The sequence below is a fragment of the Phaenicophaeus curvirostris genome, chromosome 2 (assembly GCF_032191515.1).
Source record: "Phaenicophaeus curvirostris isolate KB17595 chromosome 2, BPBGC_Pcur_1.0, whole genome shotgun sequence".
Classification (NCBI taxonomy): Eukaryota; Metazoa; Chordata; class Aves; order Cuculiformes; family Cuculidae; genus Phaenicophaeus; species Phaenicophaeus curvirostris.
Window position 1 is genome coordinate 16,799,036 of NC_091393.1, and position 22,465 is coordinate 16,821,500.

Consider the following 22,465-nt stretch of genomic DNA (forward strand, 5'->3'; position numbering starts at 1 on the left):
TGATAAACGACCTTGCAGTCTCTAATTTATACTACAACATACGGGGGCTACAGTCTATCTTGATCCACATGCAAATGATGAAATGTATCAGTACATTTCATTGAATTCTCTGTGGTTGCATACAGTATTGATGTATATATCAATATTTACTCTGCGTTCCTAAGAAACTTCAACTGTATTGATGTCACAATTGTATCTTTGTTCTAAGACTATTCTGACTCGTGTGCTTTTCAAACACAGGTCTTAGAACAGATTTAGATCTGCATCCTCTCTATTGATTTATAGTGCTATCTTCTACTCGACTTTTGGCAGACTTTTTTCTTCAAAAAAGATGGCCAAGAAAACTCAAGACAACATTACGAAGACTTTAAAAGTCATCATGTTTGGCAGGGAATAAGAATCATCTAAACTCTTGTGAAAGTTTCTCACAGTCTGGCAACACTTAAGGCTCTCGTCAGCTAACATACCAGAAGTGAACAACCGATGCCAGAATCTGCATCCAGTGTTTTGAACAAGGGCCACAGGGAAGCATCCAGGTGCATCACTTGTACTGAATCTAGAAATCTAATAACACAAATAACTTCATCTAGCAACTGCAGTATGTTTTAAGTTTTGCTATCTTATCCAATAAGATTGAAAACTAGCTCAGGCATCTGCAATAGATGAAAAAAAAGAAAAATTCTCTATAGGAGTATATAGCAAAATTGAAGTTGCTTAGATACAACATATGCCATTGCTTTTACCAGAACAAGAGAAATGTTCTGCACAGAGCAGGTTAAAAAATTAAACTGCAGGTGGAACTTCTAGATTTGCTTAAGCTAAAAACAGGCTGCCCCCTGCCCCAGCAGTGCATTCTTCTTATTTCCCTGCTGGATATCACACAGCCACGACAATAAGCAGCCAGCCTCACTGACTGGAGAGGCTGATGCTGATGTGAAGTAAGTGAGGTAAGGTTGGGAGCTGGAGAAGAGTGCTGTGAAGGTGAAGTTGTGAATTTATTTTCCTTCCAAATAATAACTTTGGCTGGATAGATTTCTCCTATAAAACAAAGCAAGCAGGAAAAAATAACACGAGTCTGAGCAGAAATATGTGTTTTTCAAATTAAGGAAAGCTTTTTAAGTAATGAAAGTAAACTGTCTTTACTATTTGTTCATCCAGTGCTTCTGTGATTTGCTTATCGGCTGCCTGAAGTTTCATCCTGAACCACGATGAATATAGGGAAATGCATGCAAACACTGCTGGTCTCCTACATACTTTTGTCGTGGGCCAGTGGCCTTAAACTACACATCCCAAAAACTCCTTCCCTTTATCAGCACGTATTTTATGGAAAGAACAACATAGCTGGGGAAGAAAAAACAAACAGAAAAGAACAGTCTACTCCATCCAACTTTATCTTACCAACTCAACCAGCTGTCACATTACGTGTTCTTCTGTCTGGGGAACACATTAAAGATCAAAGAATTCAGACCTGCTATAGCCAGAGACATAATTAAAACAGTTTTTCCTCTCTCTGTTCCTTCAATCTGCTTTCAATGTAAGGACTATACTTTTCCATACTCTTCCTCTCTGCCACCTTTCCCGAGTCTTTCTGAATGGTTAATTCCATCTTAAATTATAGCCCAATATAGCAATCAAAATCTGTTAATGTCTGAACTTTAAATTTTATCAAGAAATCTTGGCATGTTTCTTGTTAATTGTCAGGTAGAAACAAGCCCAAATATGCAGAAAGAGACATTCATGTGTTCATACTTTAAAAGAAGCATTGTCCTATCATTTTTCAAATGAAGTAATTAGTATTTAGAAGGTAGGCACAGCTCCAATTTGTTCTTTAAACAGTAATCCTGTACTATCCTTCCTTTTAGTTTATAAAATACAGTAAGTTTACAAGTTTCTGGAAATAAATACAAAGTATGCAATTTCAGTACCTTTCAACCAGATCAGAAAAGACAGATTTTATCACTGCAGCTTGTGATACACTACTTGGAAAGACCTGAAGGAAGCATCAGGATTTGCACTGAATTCAGGGTCTCACATTCAGAAAGCAAATTCCAGAGACAAGGCTCTTTTCTAGAAAATACCCTGCAACCAAAATACCAGACATTTCAGTCCTGGCATAGCTGGCTCCAGGAAGCTCAAATGACTTCAAATAAACACACAATATAGGAAGGGAGAGGTGGTTTCTTACATAATTATCTAATATTTTAATAGACCAAAGGCTAGCAGGACTTTCTGTAAGCACAGATAAAAGCTTGTTAGCATAACTAACTATTGCCACCAAATAAGGGTGCCACCTTATTGCCTTCTTCAGTAGATGTTTAAACCCATTATTTGAAAAGTTCTTGATAATTTTTTTTTGAAACTGTTTCAATGAAAGAGTTTCAAATCTATGAAGTCTATACCATATTTAAAAAAGAGATATATGACTTCTCAATACATATCTTAATAATATTTTTCAAGAAGACTGCAGAACCTGTCTTCACTGTCCAAAACACATGCCATGGGCAAAACTAATCAGAAGTCATGCCCATGTAGACATTCACTGACAGCTGTAGTCATGTGCAAGGACCTCTGTATTTATTGTTTTGGTGAAGAAAGTGTAGTCTCAGCAGATACAATCAGAGACCATAAGGTTAAGTAAATGGCTGCAAAGGTGCCCAGAGATAGATGCCTTCAGGGAGCAAAATGCTAGCTACGAAGGGGCTGTGCACACAAACTGCCTCACTTGATGCCTGCTGTGCTCAAGGGAATGCAACTCCCTCTGCACATTTTGCTCTTGAAAAGGTCAGCAGTAAAAACAACCAGAAAACCCCACATAAATATTCTTTCCTCATCAACTTCTGTTCTTAGCAGAAAGAATCCTCCAGCCTGGAATATAACAACAGAATCGGGAGGAGTATTTCTGCATCCAGTCACTAGACATCACATGGAGGTGAAACACTTTCTCTGAAATATGGCCCAAGCCACGGCTCTTCTGGCAGCAGTGTGTGTCAACATTTATGACAGAGCTCAGCAGTCCAAATACAGTCAAAATCCAAGCTCTTTTGCAGGATCTTACACTGAAAGGGGAAGAACTCCCCAAAAAAATCATGAGAATAATCCCAACTGCTGTAACTGAGATCATTTAACAGACAGCTACAATAATCTCTTTGGTAAATTAATATGGTCTGTCAAGCCAAACAAACTACAAAATAAGAAAGCCATGACTGTGCCATTAAGATTTGCTAATCATAAACATCCACTTCAAAAGCATTCTGAAACTCAGTCACAATCAACTTAAAATTTCCTTTACTGGCGCTTTCAAAAGGGGAAAAAAAAAAACAAACCCAAACCCAGCAACCCAGAGGAGTGAGAACAAGGAGCGACTGACATACAATGCATCTTTAAAAAAGGCCAGTGAAATTATTTCAGTGTACTGCTATTTACTCTAAGGCAAGTAAGAAAAAAGATTAGCCTAAAAGGCCTCATATCCACAAGTGTTGGATACCGCTGGCAGATCCAAAGGAGTTGCTATCAGCACAGAGCCCTGTGCTGTTTTTGTCAGCAAGCCCTATGCCAAACTGGAAGACATTGCATAGGCAGTACATGTTGAACTTAATAACAAAATGCAACTCTGTAATGTATTTCTTGAAACAGAACTAAAAGAGTCATAATAGCAGTAACCGTATAATAACTATATAATTAGATTGCATGCATAACAGTATTTTACTGTGAACTTCTTTATTATTCAAAGGCTCAGTTATACTACTTTACTCAGGAATAGCTTTTATTAATGTCCGCATAAGAATTGTAGTTGCTCAGTATTTTAATTTAAAAATCACTTTTCAATCTTGAAAAATATTATTAGAATTGAATTAATATTTAATAGTCATTTACACGGAGCATAAGTAAAGCTCTCCATCTCCTATCACAAGACAAAAATACGTACAAAGCTCCATCGTAAAAAAAGATAAAGACAAGAAATATAACTAAAATTCAACACAGACATAACCGATTTCCCAAGCTGACACTGCATTGTAAATTATTTACAACACATAAATAGATGCAATACTACTCCATGTTCATTGAAAAAAAAGAAAACCAAAATGGCATCACACAAGAAAAATGGCACAGCATAGCTTTCTATTACCCGCACTACGACTGAATGAATGAAATGCAACATGAGATGTGCCAAGTTACTTGATACTTGCTAGTCAGCTTAATCAGATACTCTCAGTTTCCTGCAGGATGGGTAACAAACACTGCTCTGCTGCTTACTGCACGCCACGTCTAATAACATATTTTCTGAGGCAGAATGATCCTAAAAAAACTCTGTTTCTAATTATGCAAGGTGGCTGGAACCAAACAATCTGACATAACGTAAGAGAAGGAGATTTAAATAAAGGTAATATATCATACAGTGATAACTGAGATAACTAAGTTATAAGGTTATGATGACAGATATCTGAGTTCCTGCCTATCCTTCATTGTAACCCTACCATGTCAGAGCTCTACTTTGTGCTCCTGACTGCCCTGCGCTCTTATTTTCAAAAACCAACTCAGACCATCAGACTATCAAATATACTTTAAACAAATAACTTTTTAAAATCTTCTCTAAAGTCTTAAGAATAGAAAGTTGGTCTGTATTCAACATACTGAACAAAAGAAGTAAATTCTGTTCTTAGTTATGACATACATTTCTCTGTGAAGAAAGGTTCTAAGAGCACTAGCAAAGCTATTGCCATGAAGAAATAGGATTGAATGGAAATTCTCTAATGCCTAAAATTATTGAAAATACTTTTAACCCTTTTTTTTGTTTGGGGAGATATATGTAAGAGGTACTACTTCCACAGCAAGCTGACAGAATAGCTTATCTTTTATCTTATTAACATCAATAACACAATATTAATTTTCAGCCTAGCTTTATTCATAAATTAGCATTGTTACACGTTTTATTAATAATCATCTCAGTTGCTTCATCCAGTTAAAGTTTTCATCCATTAGATACACATGTTTTGGGAAACTGGAAAGATTTTATCTTTGGTTAATGAGGACACACAGAACAAAACAACAGGGAAGGAGAGGAATGTGAGAAGCAAGAGATCATTAAAACCACACCACCTGCCTTTCAGTTTATCCTTCACTGAAATTATTTATCCCCTTGCCCAAGTTACAATGAAAATGAAGAAAACCGACCCATTTTTGCCTCAAAGATTCATCCTCCCTACCAAAACCTGAACAGATAAAATATATAGAGAAAAAAAAAAAGGAAATCTGTTGGATTTCTTTCTCACCCCATAAAGTAAAAAAAAAAAAACAAAAAAGTATCCTGTCTTTCTAGAGTGTTTTCCTTGTAATCACTAAGAGTTAAGCGTTTGCTAAGACAAAGCTATCAGCCATGCACGATTTCCCCATTTTCACTGCCTTTGCTAATAAACAGTTTTTAAAAGAAGAAAATAAAGCACAGACATAAGCATTCAGGCCTCCTAATAAAAGCTAGGAAAAAGGCTAGACGTTTTTCAAACGCCACATCACCTGTCAGATCCCTTCCATAAACAACGAATTCTTAGAAATCGATTCTTTAGAATAATGAATTTTCCCTCAAAGCAATGCGAATTTTGAATAATTCACCCTTTTCCAATTCCTAGCTCTTCTTACTACATTTTTGACACTGATTTTCCTACAGTTTCAGAATAAGTCAGTTTGCAATATGTGTTTCACTGTTTTAAAGCATTACTTAGCTTCCTATTTCTAAAAGGGAAACTGCCCCAGAGTTTTTGTTACGGCCTTGATTTTCCACTCTTACTATAGTCTCACATGACCCTCAAATTCCCATGTACTGAAAAAAATCTGTTAAATGAATACTGGATTTAAAATAAAATTCTCTTATTGACAAACTTTCAAAATATTTTTACTAATTACATATATGGGCAGCACTTAAGTTTACTTGTTCCTTTTCTAAAGACAATCTGGGTAACACTGGGAAGGCTCTAGTAAGAATACAGTGCTCTCTGTGTCAATTTTATCCAGTCATTTTTGCTTCAACAGCAAAACTTCGAAGTATTTAGAAGAAAAGACAGTGATTACGTTAACTTTGCAGAGTTGCACATAGTTAGAATCTATCCAATAATCTAGAAGATGTAGGTCATATTTCTTTAATCATTCTCCTCTCCCAAAGATCACTTTCTTTGATTCCTCTCTTCTCCCTCTCCCCTGGCATCATGCTACCCACAGTCCCTCTTTGCTCCGCCCAGGATCCAGGGAGAGGGGAAGTCCAAGGACTGGGTGTATTTTTTCCTAGGCAAGCTGGAGCCAGACCTCTTGCAACACAAAATACCCAACTTGAAGACATGGGAATACAGTTGCTTCCCTTGTCATCACAGGAACACGCTGTACAGAAACCACAGCCTCATGACTGGGAACACATCTCAACCAAGAAGCTCTGAGATGATCTTCTCTCTCTCATCACTAAGCATGAGGAACTTGAAACTACATTCCTAACGGCTTCTTGCCATTTCCTTGTCCCCACACAAACTCAAACCCATCCAATCCCATTCTGACTTACTCTTTTTCACCTTCCTTTTGATTTTTTCATTCAGTTTCTGCCTTTCACCAGATCCTGGGTCAGAACAGGATGCTGCCTAGTTTCATTCTATTTCTGCTCAAACGCAAGAGGTCAATTCCACTGAAAAAACCCCAACTAATCACAAAAATATCGCATTTCAAGAAATGGTTACTCTCTTTAATCCTGCCAGCTGTAATGAAAGAGAGGATAGCCAATTTCACTGAGGAAAGATTAGTAGAACACCTCTTGTTACGCCATGAAAGTTCTTCACTTTATAAATATTTCTGTTTAAACAGTACAGTCTTCTTCAGTATCAGAAACAGGATTTGAGAAAAATATTCAGAATTAACTTCCTACCTGGATACTTCCAGATTCCAGAAGAAAAACACACCTCAATAGAAATATTTCCTGAATAAAACCCAACTATGACAGATGAAAATGCATGAAAACAGACGCAATTGTATTTCTGCGGCACCCTATGGATACACTGCTCCATGTTTCACTTCATTAGTGGCACTTAGTCAGAGGTGAGTCTTTTAAAGACTTAGGATAAAAGTAGTATCACACTTACTTTGTGTCTCTGACGAGAGGTGCACTTCCCAGTTTAAAACACATCCTTTTCCCTCCACAAGACGCTTGCCTCAAAGAAAAACTTTCTGCCAAATCAAAGCCTGTGAAACAAGATATGATTTAGTTTATTTAATGCAATTTTAAAAATGGAGATCAATACTGACTTTTAGCATGCTTAGCGACTTCCTATAGTGCAAGCTATTTTGAAAACCAGTACTTTTAATTCAGAGAAACTTCCAAAATTAATTGTATCGACAAAGAAACTATCAGTACAAAACTCATTCAGCAGGTGACTTTGCAACCTAAGAAATGCATTCGTTATTTCCTTTTATTATCTGAACTGATAAGAAAAAAGGATGTCGGCGAAAAACAGTGGAAATTAGTGTGGCTGCAGAACTTGAACCAATACTTTCCAAGAACAACATGTTCTGACTTTAACCCCACCTTCCTAAAAATAACAACAGCTTTTGGGACATGGGGGTGGCAGTCTTGTACTGCCCTTTCAGTTTTAAAGTCAGCTTCAGTAGGACTATGATTACATCCACTATTAGCCACTTTATTTATCAACAGTCATTTACCTGAAACACCAAGACTGTCTCGGTCGATTTGTTTGAGATGATGGACAACTGTTTTCATTAAAGGACATACAGCACCTTCAAGAGAATATAGTTTAGCATCTATCATAAAAGTCAATCAAATAAAAATATGTTGGAACAAACTATCATGACAGCAATAATATTAACAGGAATGTTTCGTTTTGTTTCTTTGGGATATGAAAAATAGCAATGAACCAAATTACATCTAAGTTAAACCAATGAAATTTCAAATTTCATGATGCAGTTCTAGTAATATAAGCAGACAAAATTTTATCACATTTTATTTCAGCTTATATGATCGTAGTACACATGAAAAATGTAACCAAAAGAAAAACACTAAATTCTTAGCAAGCTCTTTCCATCTACGATACTTATAAAGCAATAACATCTGCTGCAAGTTTGGAGTTTTTTTGTATTTCTGTCTATATTATTAGAAAATATCTTCTCATTAATGTACATCAAAAAATAAAGCAGAAATGCGTGATTACCATTACAATAATCTATTGTTACTTCAGTGAACAATAACTTCAAAATGTGGATTAACAAGAATATAATCATATTGTATAATAAACAATGGAAGCAATACTTGTATTTTGAAAAGAAATGGTTGAAGATTAAAGTAGCTTTACAAGGAATTAAATCTGACCCACAGTATTTAGGTAGATAAGCAGAATGTTCTAGAATCTGGAAAATGGTAAATTCTAATGTTAAATCTAGCTGTACACCTAGATCAAACATTGTATTGTTAATATGCAGTATATTACTTGGAGCCCTTTCATCTCTTTTTTTAAATACACACAGTAATACCCACTTTTAAGAAGCAAATACAGAAAAATATCACTTCTGAGCACGGGTTAGAGCCAAGGCTCTTTCTGCAACAAACTGCGCAAGTAGTTCCACTAAACCTAATAAAACTGTCAAATGGAAGATGACAAGCAGGATTTGGCCTGTGCACTTATCGAGCACAGAGGTCCATGTTGAGCTGACACAACTAAAAACAGGGCCAAAGTATATATAAAGCTGCTGAACAGTGAAGGTCGAGGGGTTTTCTGAAGTGTCAGTTCAATGAAAAAAAGTAAGGAGGAATGTCCTACCATTAACCTGGAAATCATCTATATTTAAAGATTTCTAAGAGCATCCAGAGGGAAAGCTGGCATTCAAAATAGCTATATTCATAACCTTAACACAAGTGAAATTTGTCATTCATTCATTCATTCTGTAGTGATGTAGAAAACCTATTATCCTTCAAAAGTCTTAAATTCTATTAAAAGTGTTACGGTGTTCGATCTGGATTAAGAATGGCTAATTGGAAACCACCAGTAAAAGTGAAACCAAGTTATGCATAATATAGATATAAAGATGCCTCCTGGCAGCATAGTTAATAAATACTATGTCAAATATTTAAATAGAGTTGGTGGAAGACATTTTTGTAAGATTCATCAAATTGTATGTCCATTACATCTAAATTGCCATCTACAATTACAAATAACCACCAATTGTAAATTTATTTCCAAGACACTAACATCGTATCTTCTTTCCTTCATATGTATACCCAAGGAGGTACACATATATGAATTTACCTATACAGATAGCTACAAATTTTCATGACAAATAAGATGAAACATATGCATTAAACCCAACACCAATTCTCACTGTAAATTCCCTTTCCCCAGTAAAGACACAGAACTGTTAAGAATATCTACGCTGAAATCTCTGAGACCAAAATTAAATCTTATATATCCTTCATTTTGCAGAGTTTTATGCAGTGTGAAAAGCAGTGAAATTCACTGAAATTACATACTGACATAGCATTTTCAATGCACCATTTGTTGTGCAAGCACACAGTATAGGACAGAAACAGGCTCACCTTAGATACCCTTTACCCTACAAACCCCTGTCTTCAATCACTTATACATATTATTAAACTATGGACATACAGACACAGAATCATATAATGCATTGGGTTGGAAGGCACCTTAAAGATCATCCAGCTCCAACCCTCCTGCCATGGGCAGGGACACCTCCCACCAGACCCGGCTGCTCAAGGACCCATCCAACCTGGCCTTGAACACCTCCAGGGAGGTGGATCCACAACTTCCCTGGGCAACCTGTGCCAGTGCCTCACCACTCTCATCATGAAGGATTTCATCCTAATGTCTAGTCTAGATCCTCTCCTCCCCTCTCCAATTTAAAGCCATTTCCCCTCATCCTACCACTCCAAGTCCTTGTAAAAAATCCCTCCCCAGCTTTCTTGTAGGCACCCTTCAGATACTGGAAAGCTGCTATAAGGTCTCCCTGGAGCCTCCTCTTTTCCAGGCTGAACAATCCAGCTCTCTCAGACTGTTCTTGTTTGGGAGGCACTCCAGCCCTCTGATCATCTTGGTGGCCTCCACTGCACTGATTCCAACAGTTCCGTATGTTTTTTATGTTGGGCATTCCAGAACTGAACACAATACTCCAGATGGGGTCTCACCAAAGCAGAGCAGAGAGGGGATGAATCACTCCCGTTGACCTGCTGGCCATGATAAGGTTGACCTTCTGGGCTGTGAGCACACATTGCCAGCTCATTTTGAGCTTCTTATCAATCAGCACATCCCAAGTACTTCTCCACAGAGCTGCTCTCAATCATGCCATTCCCCCATCATGTATTGAAATTTCAAATTGTCCTGAATCAGGTGTAGGACCTTGCACTTGGCCTTGCTGAACCTCATGAGGTTCACATGGGCCCACTCCTCCATCTTGTAAAGGTCCCTCCGGATGACATTCCATCCCTGTGGTATGACAACTGCACCACTCAGCTTGGTGTCACCTGCACACTTGCCAAGGGGGCACTCAATCTTGCTGTCTGTATTATTTATGCAAATAGTAAACTGCACCAGTCCCAGAAGAGACCCCTGAGGGTCATCTGTAGCTACTCTAAAACAATGAATGTAGTTACGGTAGATTTACACTGGTATAGCTAAAAGAAATATGTTGACAAAGATGAAGCCTTTTACAGCTGAAACTAGAATAGCACCTCACAAACACTGACAAAAGTTTACCTTAAATCTACATGTTTTCTAAACAAGGGGCTTTTTATATCTATATTTATATGTGTATATATATTTACACATATATCAATGCTAAAGGGCAGATTCCCTTTCTGTTAGATTAGTTTACAGTATTTATAATAAAAGCAGCCAGATATGAGTTTTGCCAATTTTACCTTGTACTGCATCTGGGACACAACTGTGCTTTTTTTTCTTTCAGCATTAGCTTATATGAGAGCAGAGTGGAAAAAGACTAAGAAGTTTTAGCTTATTCCCCAAGCCACTTTCTTTAAAGTCCAAATACAGACTCAATTCTTAATTTCTGTGTTATCCATATGATAGCAATGATTCCTCACATGCCACAGATTGGACTGTGGACCTATTTCTATCAGCGGTGTAACACTCACAGCATAGACGGGCCATGCAAATGTTACTTATTTGGTTGTATTCCATATTGCCAGAAGAACTAAAAGGGTTGCTATGAACTGAGGTACTTATTGCTACGCTGGGGTACTTAATGCCTTCTTTGCCTCAGTCTTTAATTGTAAAGAAAGTTGTTCCCTCTGTGTACAAGCCCAGGAGCTAGAGGAGCAAAATGAGGCTCCCATAATCCAAGAGGAGGTGGTCAGAGCCTTGCTAGCCCAACTAGACACCCACAAGTCTATGGGGCCAGATGGGATTCATCCAAGGGTATTGAAGGAGCTGGTGGATGTGCTGGCCAAACCCCTTTCCATCATCTTCCAACAGTCCTGGAAGACTGGGGAAGTCCCACTGGACTGGAGGCTGGCTGATGTTGTGCCCATCTACAAGAAGGGTCGCAGGGAGGACCCGGGGAACTACAGGCCTGTCAGTCTGACCTCAGTGCCAGGGAAAGTCATGGAGCAGGTGATCTTGAGTGCTATCATGAAGCACATGCAAGAGAACCGGGTGATCAGGCCCAGTCAACATGGGTTCACAAAAGGCAGGTCTTGCCAGACTAACCTGATCGCCTTCTATGACAAAGTGACTCGGCTGCTGGATGAGGGAAAGGCTGTGGATGTGGTCTTCCTGGACTTCAGGAAAGCCTTTGACACAGTTTCTCACAGCGTTCTGCTTGAGAAGCTGTCAGCCTCTGGCCTGGACAGGCACACACTCTCCTGGGTGGAAAACTGGTTGGCTGGCCGGGCCCAGAGAGTGGTGGGAAATGGTGTGAAATCCAGCTGGAGGCCAGTGACAAGTGGGGTTCCCCAGGGCTCAGTGCTGTTCAATGTTCAATGTCAGTGCTGTCCAGCCCTGTTCAATGTCTTCATCAATGACCTGGATGAAGGCATCGAGTGCACCCTTAGCAAGTCTGCAGAGGACACTAACCTGGGTGGAAGTGTCGATCTGCTGGAGGGTAGGGAGGCTCTGCAAAGGGATCTGAACAGACTGGACCGCTGGGCAGAGTCCAATGGCATGAGGTTTAACAAGGCCAAATGCCGGGTCCTGCACTTGGGGCACAACAACCCTGTGCAGTGCTACAGACTAGGAGAAGTCTGTCTAGAAAGCTGCCTGGAGGAGAGGGACCTGGGGGTGTTGGTTGACAGCGACTCAACATGAGCCAGCAGTGGCCCAGGTGGCCAAGAAGGCCAATGGCATCTTGGCTTGTATCAGACACGGCGTGACCAGCAGGTCCAGGGAGGTTATTCTCCCTCTGTACTTGGCACTGGTGAGACCGCTCCTCGAATCCTGTGTTCAGTTCTGGGCCCCTCACCACAAGAAGGATGTTGAAGCTCTGGAGCGAGTCCAGAGAAGAGCAACAAAGCTGGTGAAGGGGCTGGAGAACAGGCCTTATGAGGAACAGCTGAGAGAGCTGGGGTTGTTTAGCCTGGAGAAGAGGAGGCTGAGGGGAGACCTCATTGCTCTCTACAACTACCTGAAAGGAGGTTGTAGAGAGGAGGGTGCTGGCCTCTTCTCCCAAGTGACAGGGGACAGGACAAGAGGGAATCGCCGCAAGCTCTGCCAGGGATGATTTAGGCTGGACATTAGGAAAAAATTTTTCACGGGAAGGGTCATTGGGCACTGGCAGAGGCTGCCCAGGGAGGTGGTTGATTCACCTTCCCTGGAGGTGTTTAAGGCGCGGGTGGACGAGGTGCTAAGGGGCATGGTTTAGTGTTTGATAGGAATGGTTGGACTCAATGATCCGGTGCGTCTCTTCCAACCTGGTTATTCTATGATTCTACGAATCTTTGCTATCTTGTGCTGCTGATGCACTCCTTTAGGCCAATGTTATTCTTTTGAACATAGAGCTAAGACAAAACTCTGAAGTATTCAAAATTAAACTTCCCCATACCAGGACTGTCAACTTTCATTGCTACAGATTGATGAAAATTGTTTCTACAGTTACAGATTGTACAGTGAAAGAGTCTGCCTCTTCCAAGAATTTTAGCACTGCTCACAGATTTTTAGATTTCTTTCAGCCCAGGACAAAAAACACAGTTTACCCAATCAGCCCGTGGTTGACTGAATTAGATCTACATGGAGACATTCAGGAAAGAAAAGGAACAAGACAAATCCTTACCACTAATCTAGACATAGAAACCATGCACCTACCTGTCCTGTTATCATTCATTACTATAAAAACTAATAAATCAGTAAAAAGACTGTGCTTACATTTATACACTAGATTGCTCTGCATGTAATAAAACCGGGTCTGTTTGCTTTGAAGTCCACAATACATATTAAAATGGTGATGTCAAAACTAAAGGTGACATACTAATAAATTCATAAGATTACTTATCCATTAGACAAATTACAGACCTTTACTTTTAGAAATCTATGAGCTCTACATAGGAGCTCATTATTATAAATCAACCTAATAATTTCTAAAACACGTACTTATGCAAATCAAGCAGGTATATCAGAGATAACTGATTTTCTGTCTCTCCAATAAGATGCTGTTAAGTTTTATTTTTGTTTTGCTTTCTAATAGCATTACACAAAAACAAGAAGCATAGATGCAACACCATTACTTTAACTGCTGCAACATGCAATGGCATGTTCTGAATTCCTGGAATGATCAAGGCACCTGTTGAAGCACACTGCAGCTTCCATCTAGGCCCCATGCCCAGTTTTACTTTCCGTGCAAACGAGGACAGAGGAGACTCTGATACATGCTTCAGTCTCATTCTTACAGACATCTCGTGTACACTTCCTGACTGGGAATTGTGGCCTCCCATAAGCACTCTTGGCTCCTCTAGATCAAGCGTAATCTGTAATGGCCAGATTCACCTTAGAGGTTAACTATCTGCTACTTAATTATTAAACTTTATGTTCAGGCGAAGTTTTAAGCTGCCTTCTTAACACCACTGTTGTGTACATTGCAAGGGCACTGAAGTCTCCGTTAGTAAGCTTGACAGGTCAACTGAATATGACCAAACAGCAAAGCTACATGTAACATACACCCACATCCTATGTCAGGCTTTTCCATAGTGTGTAGGCTTTCAATAAGCCTTCATATTCAACTATAAGCCAAGTAATCCAAGGGTGGCAGGTTCACCACTAACAACAGTTTGTGGATCCAACTTCAAAAATTCAGAATGTAAGTATTAAGAAATGACTACACTGTATAAGTTACTGTAGAGGCATTATCTTGATTTTTAGAAACACCTAGCTGTACTAAAACATGAAACCCAAAAAGCTGAACTGATTTGCATGCTTGAAACTACTCATTGTATTTGGGTTAAAGTGCCTATCTAAAATTATGATCTAGAGCCAATACTTTTCACAACACATTCCACGTCAAAAGGCAATGGAAATTCACCATGCCTTGCAGTCCTGGGACTTTGTTTACCCTACATTTTTCATGGGTTAGCAAGTGACACTGAAAAACAGTAACTGTAAAAAAAAAAAAAAGAAAAGTTTGAAAAGGAGTAATGATCCAAGAATGAGACAAAATCTTGATATTCTTAATATAAAGCATTCAGGAACAATCAAATTAGAACTTGCGTCAGTACAGAAAGAGCTCACGTCCTCACTCCAAAAACCACATTCCCAACAACAACAAAAAAAAAAAATCAAAAAAATCCAACAAAAAACCTAAAAAACTTGAAAATATTTTTTAAGTCAGATCAAAAACATGATTGTGGAGAACTCCTGAACCCTCTCCTTCAGTTCTGTTGTATTCTGTCATCAGAAGTGAGTGCTTTCTTCTGATGATCAATCAGCACATCAAAACTTCTGGACAAGCGAGAACTGAAAATAATCCTTGATGTGAATCTAATGGTTGTTGGCACACATTCAGAGCCTAAGGAGGACTGCTCTGAGAAGATCTAGCATATTGTCACTCTGACATTTTTTCCCAATACTGGTATTTATTTATAATACTGAGCCAATGAGTAAGTTCCAAAGAAGATTCAGAATGCCAGCTCAGAAAGGTCTCCCCAACATACGCACACAAGCCAATCCTTTTCCTTGCACACAAAATTTCCTTCCCCGACACACTTCTTTCTCCAACTCCACCTGCAAGTTAACTTTAATTTAAAGTTCTCCCTGCATTTGAAGGCCAGTTCTTTAGACACAAGCAGATCGGGTGAGAAATTTCAGGATGTAAATGCAATAATGCAAAATGCTATCTAAATGAGCTTTGCTGGAAAAGCTTCTGTGTTCGCACAGTGAGAAATAAATGCTATGTATATGTTATTAACAAAGAAAACCAAAAGGATTGCCTAGGCAGATCCTGAAGGACAGTTGCTGATCGAAACAGTTAGTGTTAGAGAGAATGAAGGCCCAAGAAAGAACCAGTTAATGAAAGAAAGGGAAAAAACAAACAAACAAACACCATCCAAAACAAACTCAAAGATGAGATTATGTATTTATCTCTTTTTGAAGTGAGCATATTTCCATTGGATTCACCTGCACACAAATTATCAAACTAGAACAAGACAACTTTGCAACAGAGCATACTCCTTTCAGCTGTACAGGGTAGATCAACACAGGCTCGCAGACACACTTGTACCCCTTACTGCTGCACTGTCACTGAGTCCATTCTTTCTCAGCTCTTGCTTTCTGGCCTATAAATGGTATTTAATTTTGGGACAGTAACCATCCCTTCGGTCTCTCTCCCATGACCAACCTGCAGCTTCACTCAGAGCCTATTCCCTGCTGTTGACAGGGCTGTTAAAGCTGGAAGCTATCTCCTTGTTGTTCCTCACCATTCGCCTCTATCACCCCAGACTGCAGAAGTCTCTCTCAATTGCACACCCTCAGTTATTCTCAGGAGAGGTTCAATCTCTCCTCTTCTTTCCAGCGGTTCAATCTGACCCATATTTGTTTCATTTGTGGCAATCAAGTTAAGGAAAACTGCAATTCGCCCACTGGCTGTCTGGCCACAAGCTTTTAAAAGAACGTAAAACACAGCTACGATACTCTTACTAGCAATTCGGTGTACCTGTCACACCTTCTATGACTAGTCCACTTTTTACTAAAGCTTTTTTTTTCCCTGATGAAAATACAAGAAGATAAATGAAAAAAAAGGCAATGCTTCCTAGCATTTTGTTTTAATTATAAATTAATAAATTTGAAAATATTATTTAGGAATCTCTGTACTCTCACCCTTATAGCACTTTTAAAACTTCCCTTCTACAGTAGAGCAGCTGGCAATGACAGAGAAGACAACCTGTTTTGCTTCTTTCAGGCCAATAAAGAAAAAGATTGCATAGCTACGATGTAGGCTTACACTCTCACAGGGGTTAAGAATAATTCATCAGTAGAGCACTTAGCCTTGCAGCCTTAAAAATAAAAAGGACTTAAATTCAGAGTCTTCATAACACATTATTCTCACTTTAAAGCTCATACATGACACTTATTTCTTAAATATTACTATTTATTTTTTCAGAAGTATTAAGAACATTATTATCCTAGTCACTGATGCTTTCCGTTTCTTGGGTCTGAATTTCAGATGCATTATAGAGTTTCAAAGCAGTTACGTGCTTATAGCTTCTATTACCTTTCATCAGATTTCAGGGAAAACAGCATTATTAAAAATAAGTTTCATTTGGTAACAAAAAGGAAATTGAAAACAACTCTCTGTATTTCTATGAAATAGTAACAAGCATGTTCTCCTTGCTAATAATTGTAGGAAAATTCTGGAAAGTTGAGGTAGATGCTGAGGCTGAGCAGTTCTAGAAAGCTTACAATTTCTTATTCTACAGTCACAAGTGATACGACTTTAAGACAGAAACTACCACACGCTGGCAAGCCAGTGCCCAGTTTAAGCAAGAGAGCAAGACAGCATGTGTACAGCAAGAGAAGAAAACAGGGAAGTATGAGAAAATTAGCAGAAGACAGGTAACAGCTGTTGGGTTTAACAATATCACTATATTCCTTTCCCCTGTCTTCTTAGGCACAAGGCTTTGTCTGACTCTACATCTGTGAAACATACGATCTGGTCTCGGGATTAAATTTAGGTGAACTTACATGAGCATTAGGTTGTTTAGGTCAATGCGATCACTTATAAAACTACTATGTTGTCCGCAATAATAAAGCCACTATTTAATCCAAATAAGTCTTCCAAGCTCTGACTCAGAATCTTGTTGTGTACAGTAATTTCAAAAGTACAAACCAAAACTCCTAGGAACTACAAATACTTCCAAACATGTATCTTTCAAGCACAGAAAATAGAAAGGCTGCTTTGGAACCGCCTCAAACTTAAAGCATTTTAGAAGAGATTAAAAATATCTTGTACAGTTTTATCTGCTTATACTGCTTATTTTCCATGTACCATCAATATGTGTTCAAATTTGTTCAGTAATGAGATTCATGCCTTTGGGCTGTGATGGGCAAAAAAAATGGAAATACCTAGTTGGTCACTGACAGCCACAGATGCAGAAACATGAAGGAGGAAGAAGACGGCCATACAGAGCCGAACAATGCACGATCCAGTGTGCTTCATCTCTCCCTGGACACATGTGAACAATCAGCTACAAATCTGAAACAGAAAATAATCATGTTTAGGACAATCTCTTGTTATTTTTCCCCTCACCCCATAAAAAAAGGGCAAACAATTTTTTAACTGTAAAGAACTTGCTAGTCACGCACAAAGCGTAACATTTATCTGTTGTAAGGAGCTACAGAGAGACGCATGCACTTACAAATATACTCCTTTATATTAAATTCAGCAATAAAACATCAGAAGTATTAACTCAAAGATACAAGTTGTAAAGACACTACATTTCCATTTCTTTAGTAATGACTAGTTTTCTTTTATTTTTTATCCCAGACTTTCAATTTTAAATACATTAGTGGAACTGTTTGGTGTCACAGCACTGCCAGTGACTGCTGAAGTAGTCCTCGAATTGAAAGAAGGACAACACAAAGTTCCAGTTTAACTGCAGAAGAAAACAAACCATGACGTTTCTCAGCCTGGCAAAATACACAAGCACCTAGAGCAGCCTGTATTGAGTTTACAGTCTAAAGTTTGGCTTCAACAATTTATCTATTGCCCTCTGAAGACACCATCAGCTTTTCTTCTAAGCCAACGGCAACATGAACGCACGTGAATGTAATGAAATACAGAAAATTAGCCCTCTGAAGACACCATCAGTTTTTCTTCTAAGCCAACGGCAACTCGAACGGACGTGAATGTAACAAAATACAGAAAATTATAAATATTTTTCTAATCACATTTTCTGCGAGAAAAACAAATCACATAGCTAATATACAATTTTTAAAGAACAGAATAGATTGAGTTGGAAAGGAGCCTAGTCCAGCCTCCCTGCAATAAGCAGGTACGTCTGCAACTAAATCAGGTCGCCTGGAGCCCCGACCAACCTGACCTTGACTGTTTCCAGTCCAGATGGGGCATCCACCACCTCTCTGGGCAACCTGTTCCACTTTCACCACACTCATTGTAAAAAATGCCTTCTTTCTATCCAGTTTAAAGCTGCCTTTTTTTTAAAAAAAAAAAAAAAGTTGTTTTAAGAACTTAAATAAATCAATCAATTTTAAGTCTTACTATCTCAGCAATGGGGAATTGCTTAAGTTTTTTCTTCATAAATCTAAGCATATGTAATTTTTAATCTATTTTAACCCAGTTTTACCTATAATTTTTCTCTGTAAGATGCAATTAGTTTCACAGGGCACCTCACTCACCCCAAAGCTGTCCCGCCGCTGTCCCGCACCGACAGCCACTACACCATCATTAACTTTTCCAGCCTCCCCAAGGGCAGCAAAGGGAACACCCGGCCAAATAACGTTATTTTTTCATCCCTTGCACCTGCTTTACGAGCAAGAACCAGCGATTATGGGCTGGGTTCTCGCCCATCGGCCACCGCCACCCCCCCGGGTCCCTCCCGCGGCTGCTCCGGGAGCGCCCCGAGCTGCCCGGAGCCCAGACAGCAACATCGGAGGGCTTGGATTTTCTTGGATCGAGTCAGGCTTTCCGGAGGACGGGTTTAAACACGGCGGGGCTGGGCGAGGAGCAGCGGAGCACGGGGATTACTGCTCCCTCCGGAGCTCCCACGCGTCTCTCCCGACCCTGCCTGCCCCCCCTGAGCTCCCACCGCCTCCCCAGACCCTGCCTGCAACCCCTGAGCTCCCCACATCTCTTCCCACCCTGCATGCACCCCCTGAGCTCCCACCGCCTCCTCCGACCCTCCCTGCACCCCCGAGCTCCCCACATCTCTCCCGACCCTTCCTGCACCCCCTGAGCTCCTTTAAATCTCTCCCGACCCTTTCTGCACCCCCTCAGCTCCCCACGCCTCTCCCAACCCAGCCTGCACCCCCTGAGCTCCCACCGCCTCCCCAGACCGTGCCTGCACCCCCTGAGCTCCTTCACATCTCTCCCGACCCTGCCTGCACCCCCTCAGCTCCCCCACGCCTCTCCCAACCCAGCCTGCACCCTCTGAGCTCCCCGGGAGCAGGATCCGAGCAGCCGCACCTGCGCGGGGCGAGCAGGTGAGTGAAAGCGCGGATGGATGGATGGATGGATGGATGGATGGATGGATGGATGGATGGATGGATGGATGGATGGGAGAAGGGCTCGGACACACGGCAGCGCTGGCGCCAGCCCGCCGGGACCGTCCCCCGCCTCCACACCCCCCGGGAGCTGCGGAGCGGCGAGGGTTCCCCTTCCCCGCGGCTCCCGAGGAGGGTTCGACTCGGTAGGTGCGAGCTAACTGGGAAGGATTCGCGCTCCTAGATAGGCTTCTGAACGTAAATCCGGGCATGCAATTAATGAGCACGGTGGCAGTTTGCAGCAGTTTAATCGGTTTGTGAATTACTGCAAATTTAGCTTCATTAGCGCATCTTAGCAATAGTCAAATACAGCGTAGTTACACGACCCTGAGCAGAATCCTATAGCACAGGCTGATCACAGCATGTTACAAGCTTACTAGGTACATTCTCTCCTAGTTAATATTGGCAAAAATGAGTGATAAACTTAAATGGCAATTTTAAAAACAGAAAATCACCCCACCGCAAACCCCAGGAATATTGCAGTGTGTGTGTGTGCATGGGAGATGTTTGAAAAGGTGACTACAAATAATGAGTCGCTTACCTTTAGTTTTTTTATGTTAGTACATCCCCCAGAAGCACCGAAAACGCCTGTACAGAGCTGCTGTAGCTCCAAGGAGTTGCTGGAGTGAGTCTCCAGAGAGTGGTAGAGGGGGATGCAGCTCTGTCCTTATTAGTCTCACAGTGTGACCCTCCCACTCAGTGAGCACAGAACACTCTGCAAGGAAGGACAAACAGCCACCCAGACACGGATTTTACATAATCGTACATCCCAAGTCCAGTAATAACGTAAGAAATGTCTTTTTCTCTCCCTTACCCCAAAAACTTCAGTTCCATAATTAAACTGCCAGAGTAAATATACAGGAATGAAAAAGTGTCTGGTTTCTAGTTGTAAAGAAACAATTACAAACATTAGCACAATGGCAGAAACTGGCTTCTATCAGTCAAGTGTAAGCGCATATCATTAATTTTATGTATTTTATCATAGACTTAAAAATGAGTCATCCAAGTAAACAAGAGAGTGCGCCTATTTATGGAAGTTATGCTGTGAAGCACAGCAGATCACTGACATTTGTTTTACCTTTTAAAATCTATCATTTACAAACCTGGATGTTCTTGCTTTGTAGTATCATCTGACTGTGATGAAATGGTGAGATTGAGCACTGCCACTGGCTTTCATCTGAATGTGCAAAACTGCGCTTTTCTTAGGTTTCCAAGTGTGCTTGTGGCAGTTTTCCTTATTGCATTTTAAAGATATAAACCAGACAGAAGGACAGAGAAGAGTAAAATGACTAGAAATAGATGTACAGAAGATAGGGAGAGTAGGGCTCTAACTAAACATAACTCATTTATATATATCAAACACATATTTCATCTTTTTCTGGTAGAATCATGCTGAAGGGGTGGAGGGGAAGGAAGGTGGTGACTATTATATGAAAACTTATTAACTTACAACCAATTTAGCTGAACTTGTCTTCAGGTCAGAGTATTTACAGGGTTAGCTTTTTGCTTCCCTGCCTCTCCCTCCCCACCCCCCCGCCCAAGATTTCAAAAAGTATCTCTTCATTTCAACCAAGATAACCAGCCAGGATAATCATGTCTTTCCATGTGATTTGTAGGTTATCTTTGTGGTTTAAATTTCAAAACAGTTGTTGTGTTGTTCTTCCCAACTTAGAACCATGAGAGAAAGCTGAAATTGCAACTTACAAGCCTGCTAGGGTGTTTTATTCCACAACTTAGCCACTGAGTTCTGGTGTAACTTCAGGCAAGTCGCACATCCCGCTTGCTCAGTCTGTAAGTTATAGAAAGTAAAGCTGCCTCACCTCGCACAGCGAGGCACAAGAGCCCAGTCCTACGGCTGACAAATTGTCCCTTCAGACTGTTCATTTGATAAAGGCTTCAGTGTTGAGCCCTAATTCAGTGTTTCAAGAGCTGCGAGATCCTCAGCTGAAAGACCCTTTGTAAAAGCCCTGTGCCCAGTGAAAGGCATTATCATTTTTTATTTGAAAAGGACTGCATCTTTCTTCTCTCTTGAGTGACACAATATTTTAAGTCCTTGTTTAACTTTATTTTATATACCCTAAATATCTGGATTCAGCCTCATCACATTCATTTATATTCAGTTTGATTAATTTAAATCAATATAAGTTCTAAATTAGCTAAACATTTTAACTGCATAACACTGTGCATAGTCAGTTTACCCCTTAAAGAAATACTTCTATCCCTCAAAGTTTCAGGATTGCTCAACAGTCCAGATGGAAGCTGGGTGTTCATTTCCTATGAAGCAATAATGAAACATAACCCCTAAATCGAGGATGCTGTTCAACTTGCCATGATACTGACACTGCAAATAGAAAATTAAGAATTTCTAATTTGGATCTGGTCAACTTCAAAACACTCCATATCCATATGAAAGCAGTAAGCAGAAGAATTAGAACCTACTACAGTCTTCCCCGGCTAGCACGTTTCCCATACTCTGGCCCAGATCTTCAACTAAAGACAATTATGCCAGTTCACAAATCAAAGGCATAATGCAGATTTATACCAGTTGAGGACCTCAACACACATATTTATGGACAACACTGTTCACATTCATGAATACAGCCTTAACTGTCTAGTGACATGTAAATTGGGAAGAAGGAAAACCTTGCTGTTTACAAGCTTCTGTTGTGGCCAAAAAAACTGACTTCTCTCTCTGCCTCCTGCAATATAAGAAGCAAAGCCACAACTGGCAAAATGCCTCTGTTATCATAAAAAGC

General features: G+C 40.1%; 1 protein-coding gene across 1 annotated transcript in view; it reads right to left on the reverse strand.

Annotated features, from left to right (window-relative positions):
- COL19A1 (collagen type XIX alpha 1 chain) overlaps positions 1-21,087 on the reverse strand; it is a 199,627-nt gene extending 178,540 nt beyond the window's left edge. Inside the window, exons 1-5 of the mRNA XM_069851444.1 lie at positions 20,813-21,087; positions 20,251-20,424; positions 17,553-17,682; positions 7,690-7,764; positions 7,113-7,212 (exon numbers count right to left, since the gene is read on the reverse strand). Coding sequence (XP_069707545.1) covers positions 7,113-7,212; positions 7,690-7,764; positions 17,553-17,646 — 269 coding nt within the window. The 5' untranslated portion in view covers positions 17,647-17,682; positions 20,251-20,424; positions 20,813-21,087. The remainder of the gene's footprint in view (positions 1-7,112; positions 7,213-7,689; positions 7,765-17,552; positions 17,683-20,250; positions 20,425-20,812) is intronic.
- Between the last annotated feature and the right edge of the window lie 1,378 nt (positions 21,088-22,465).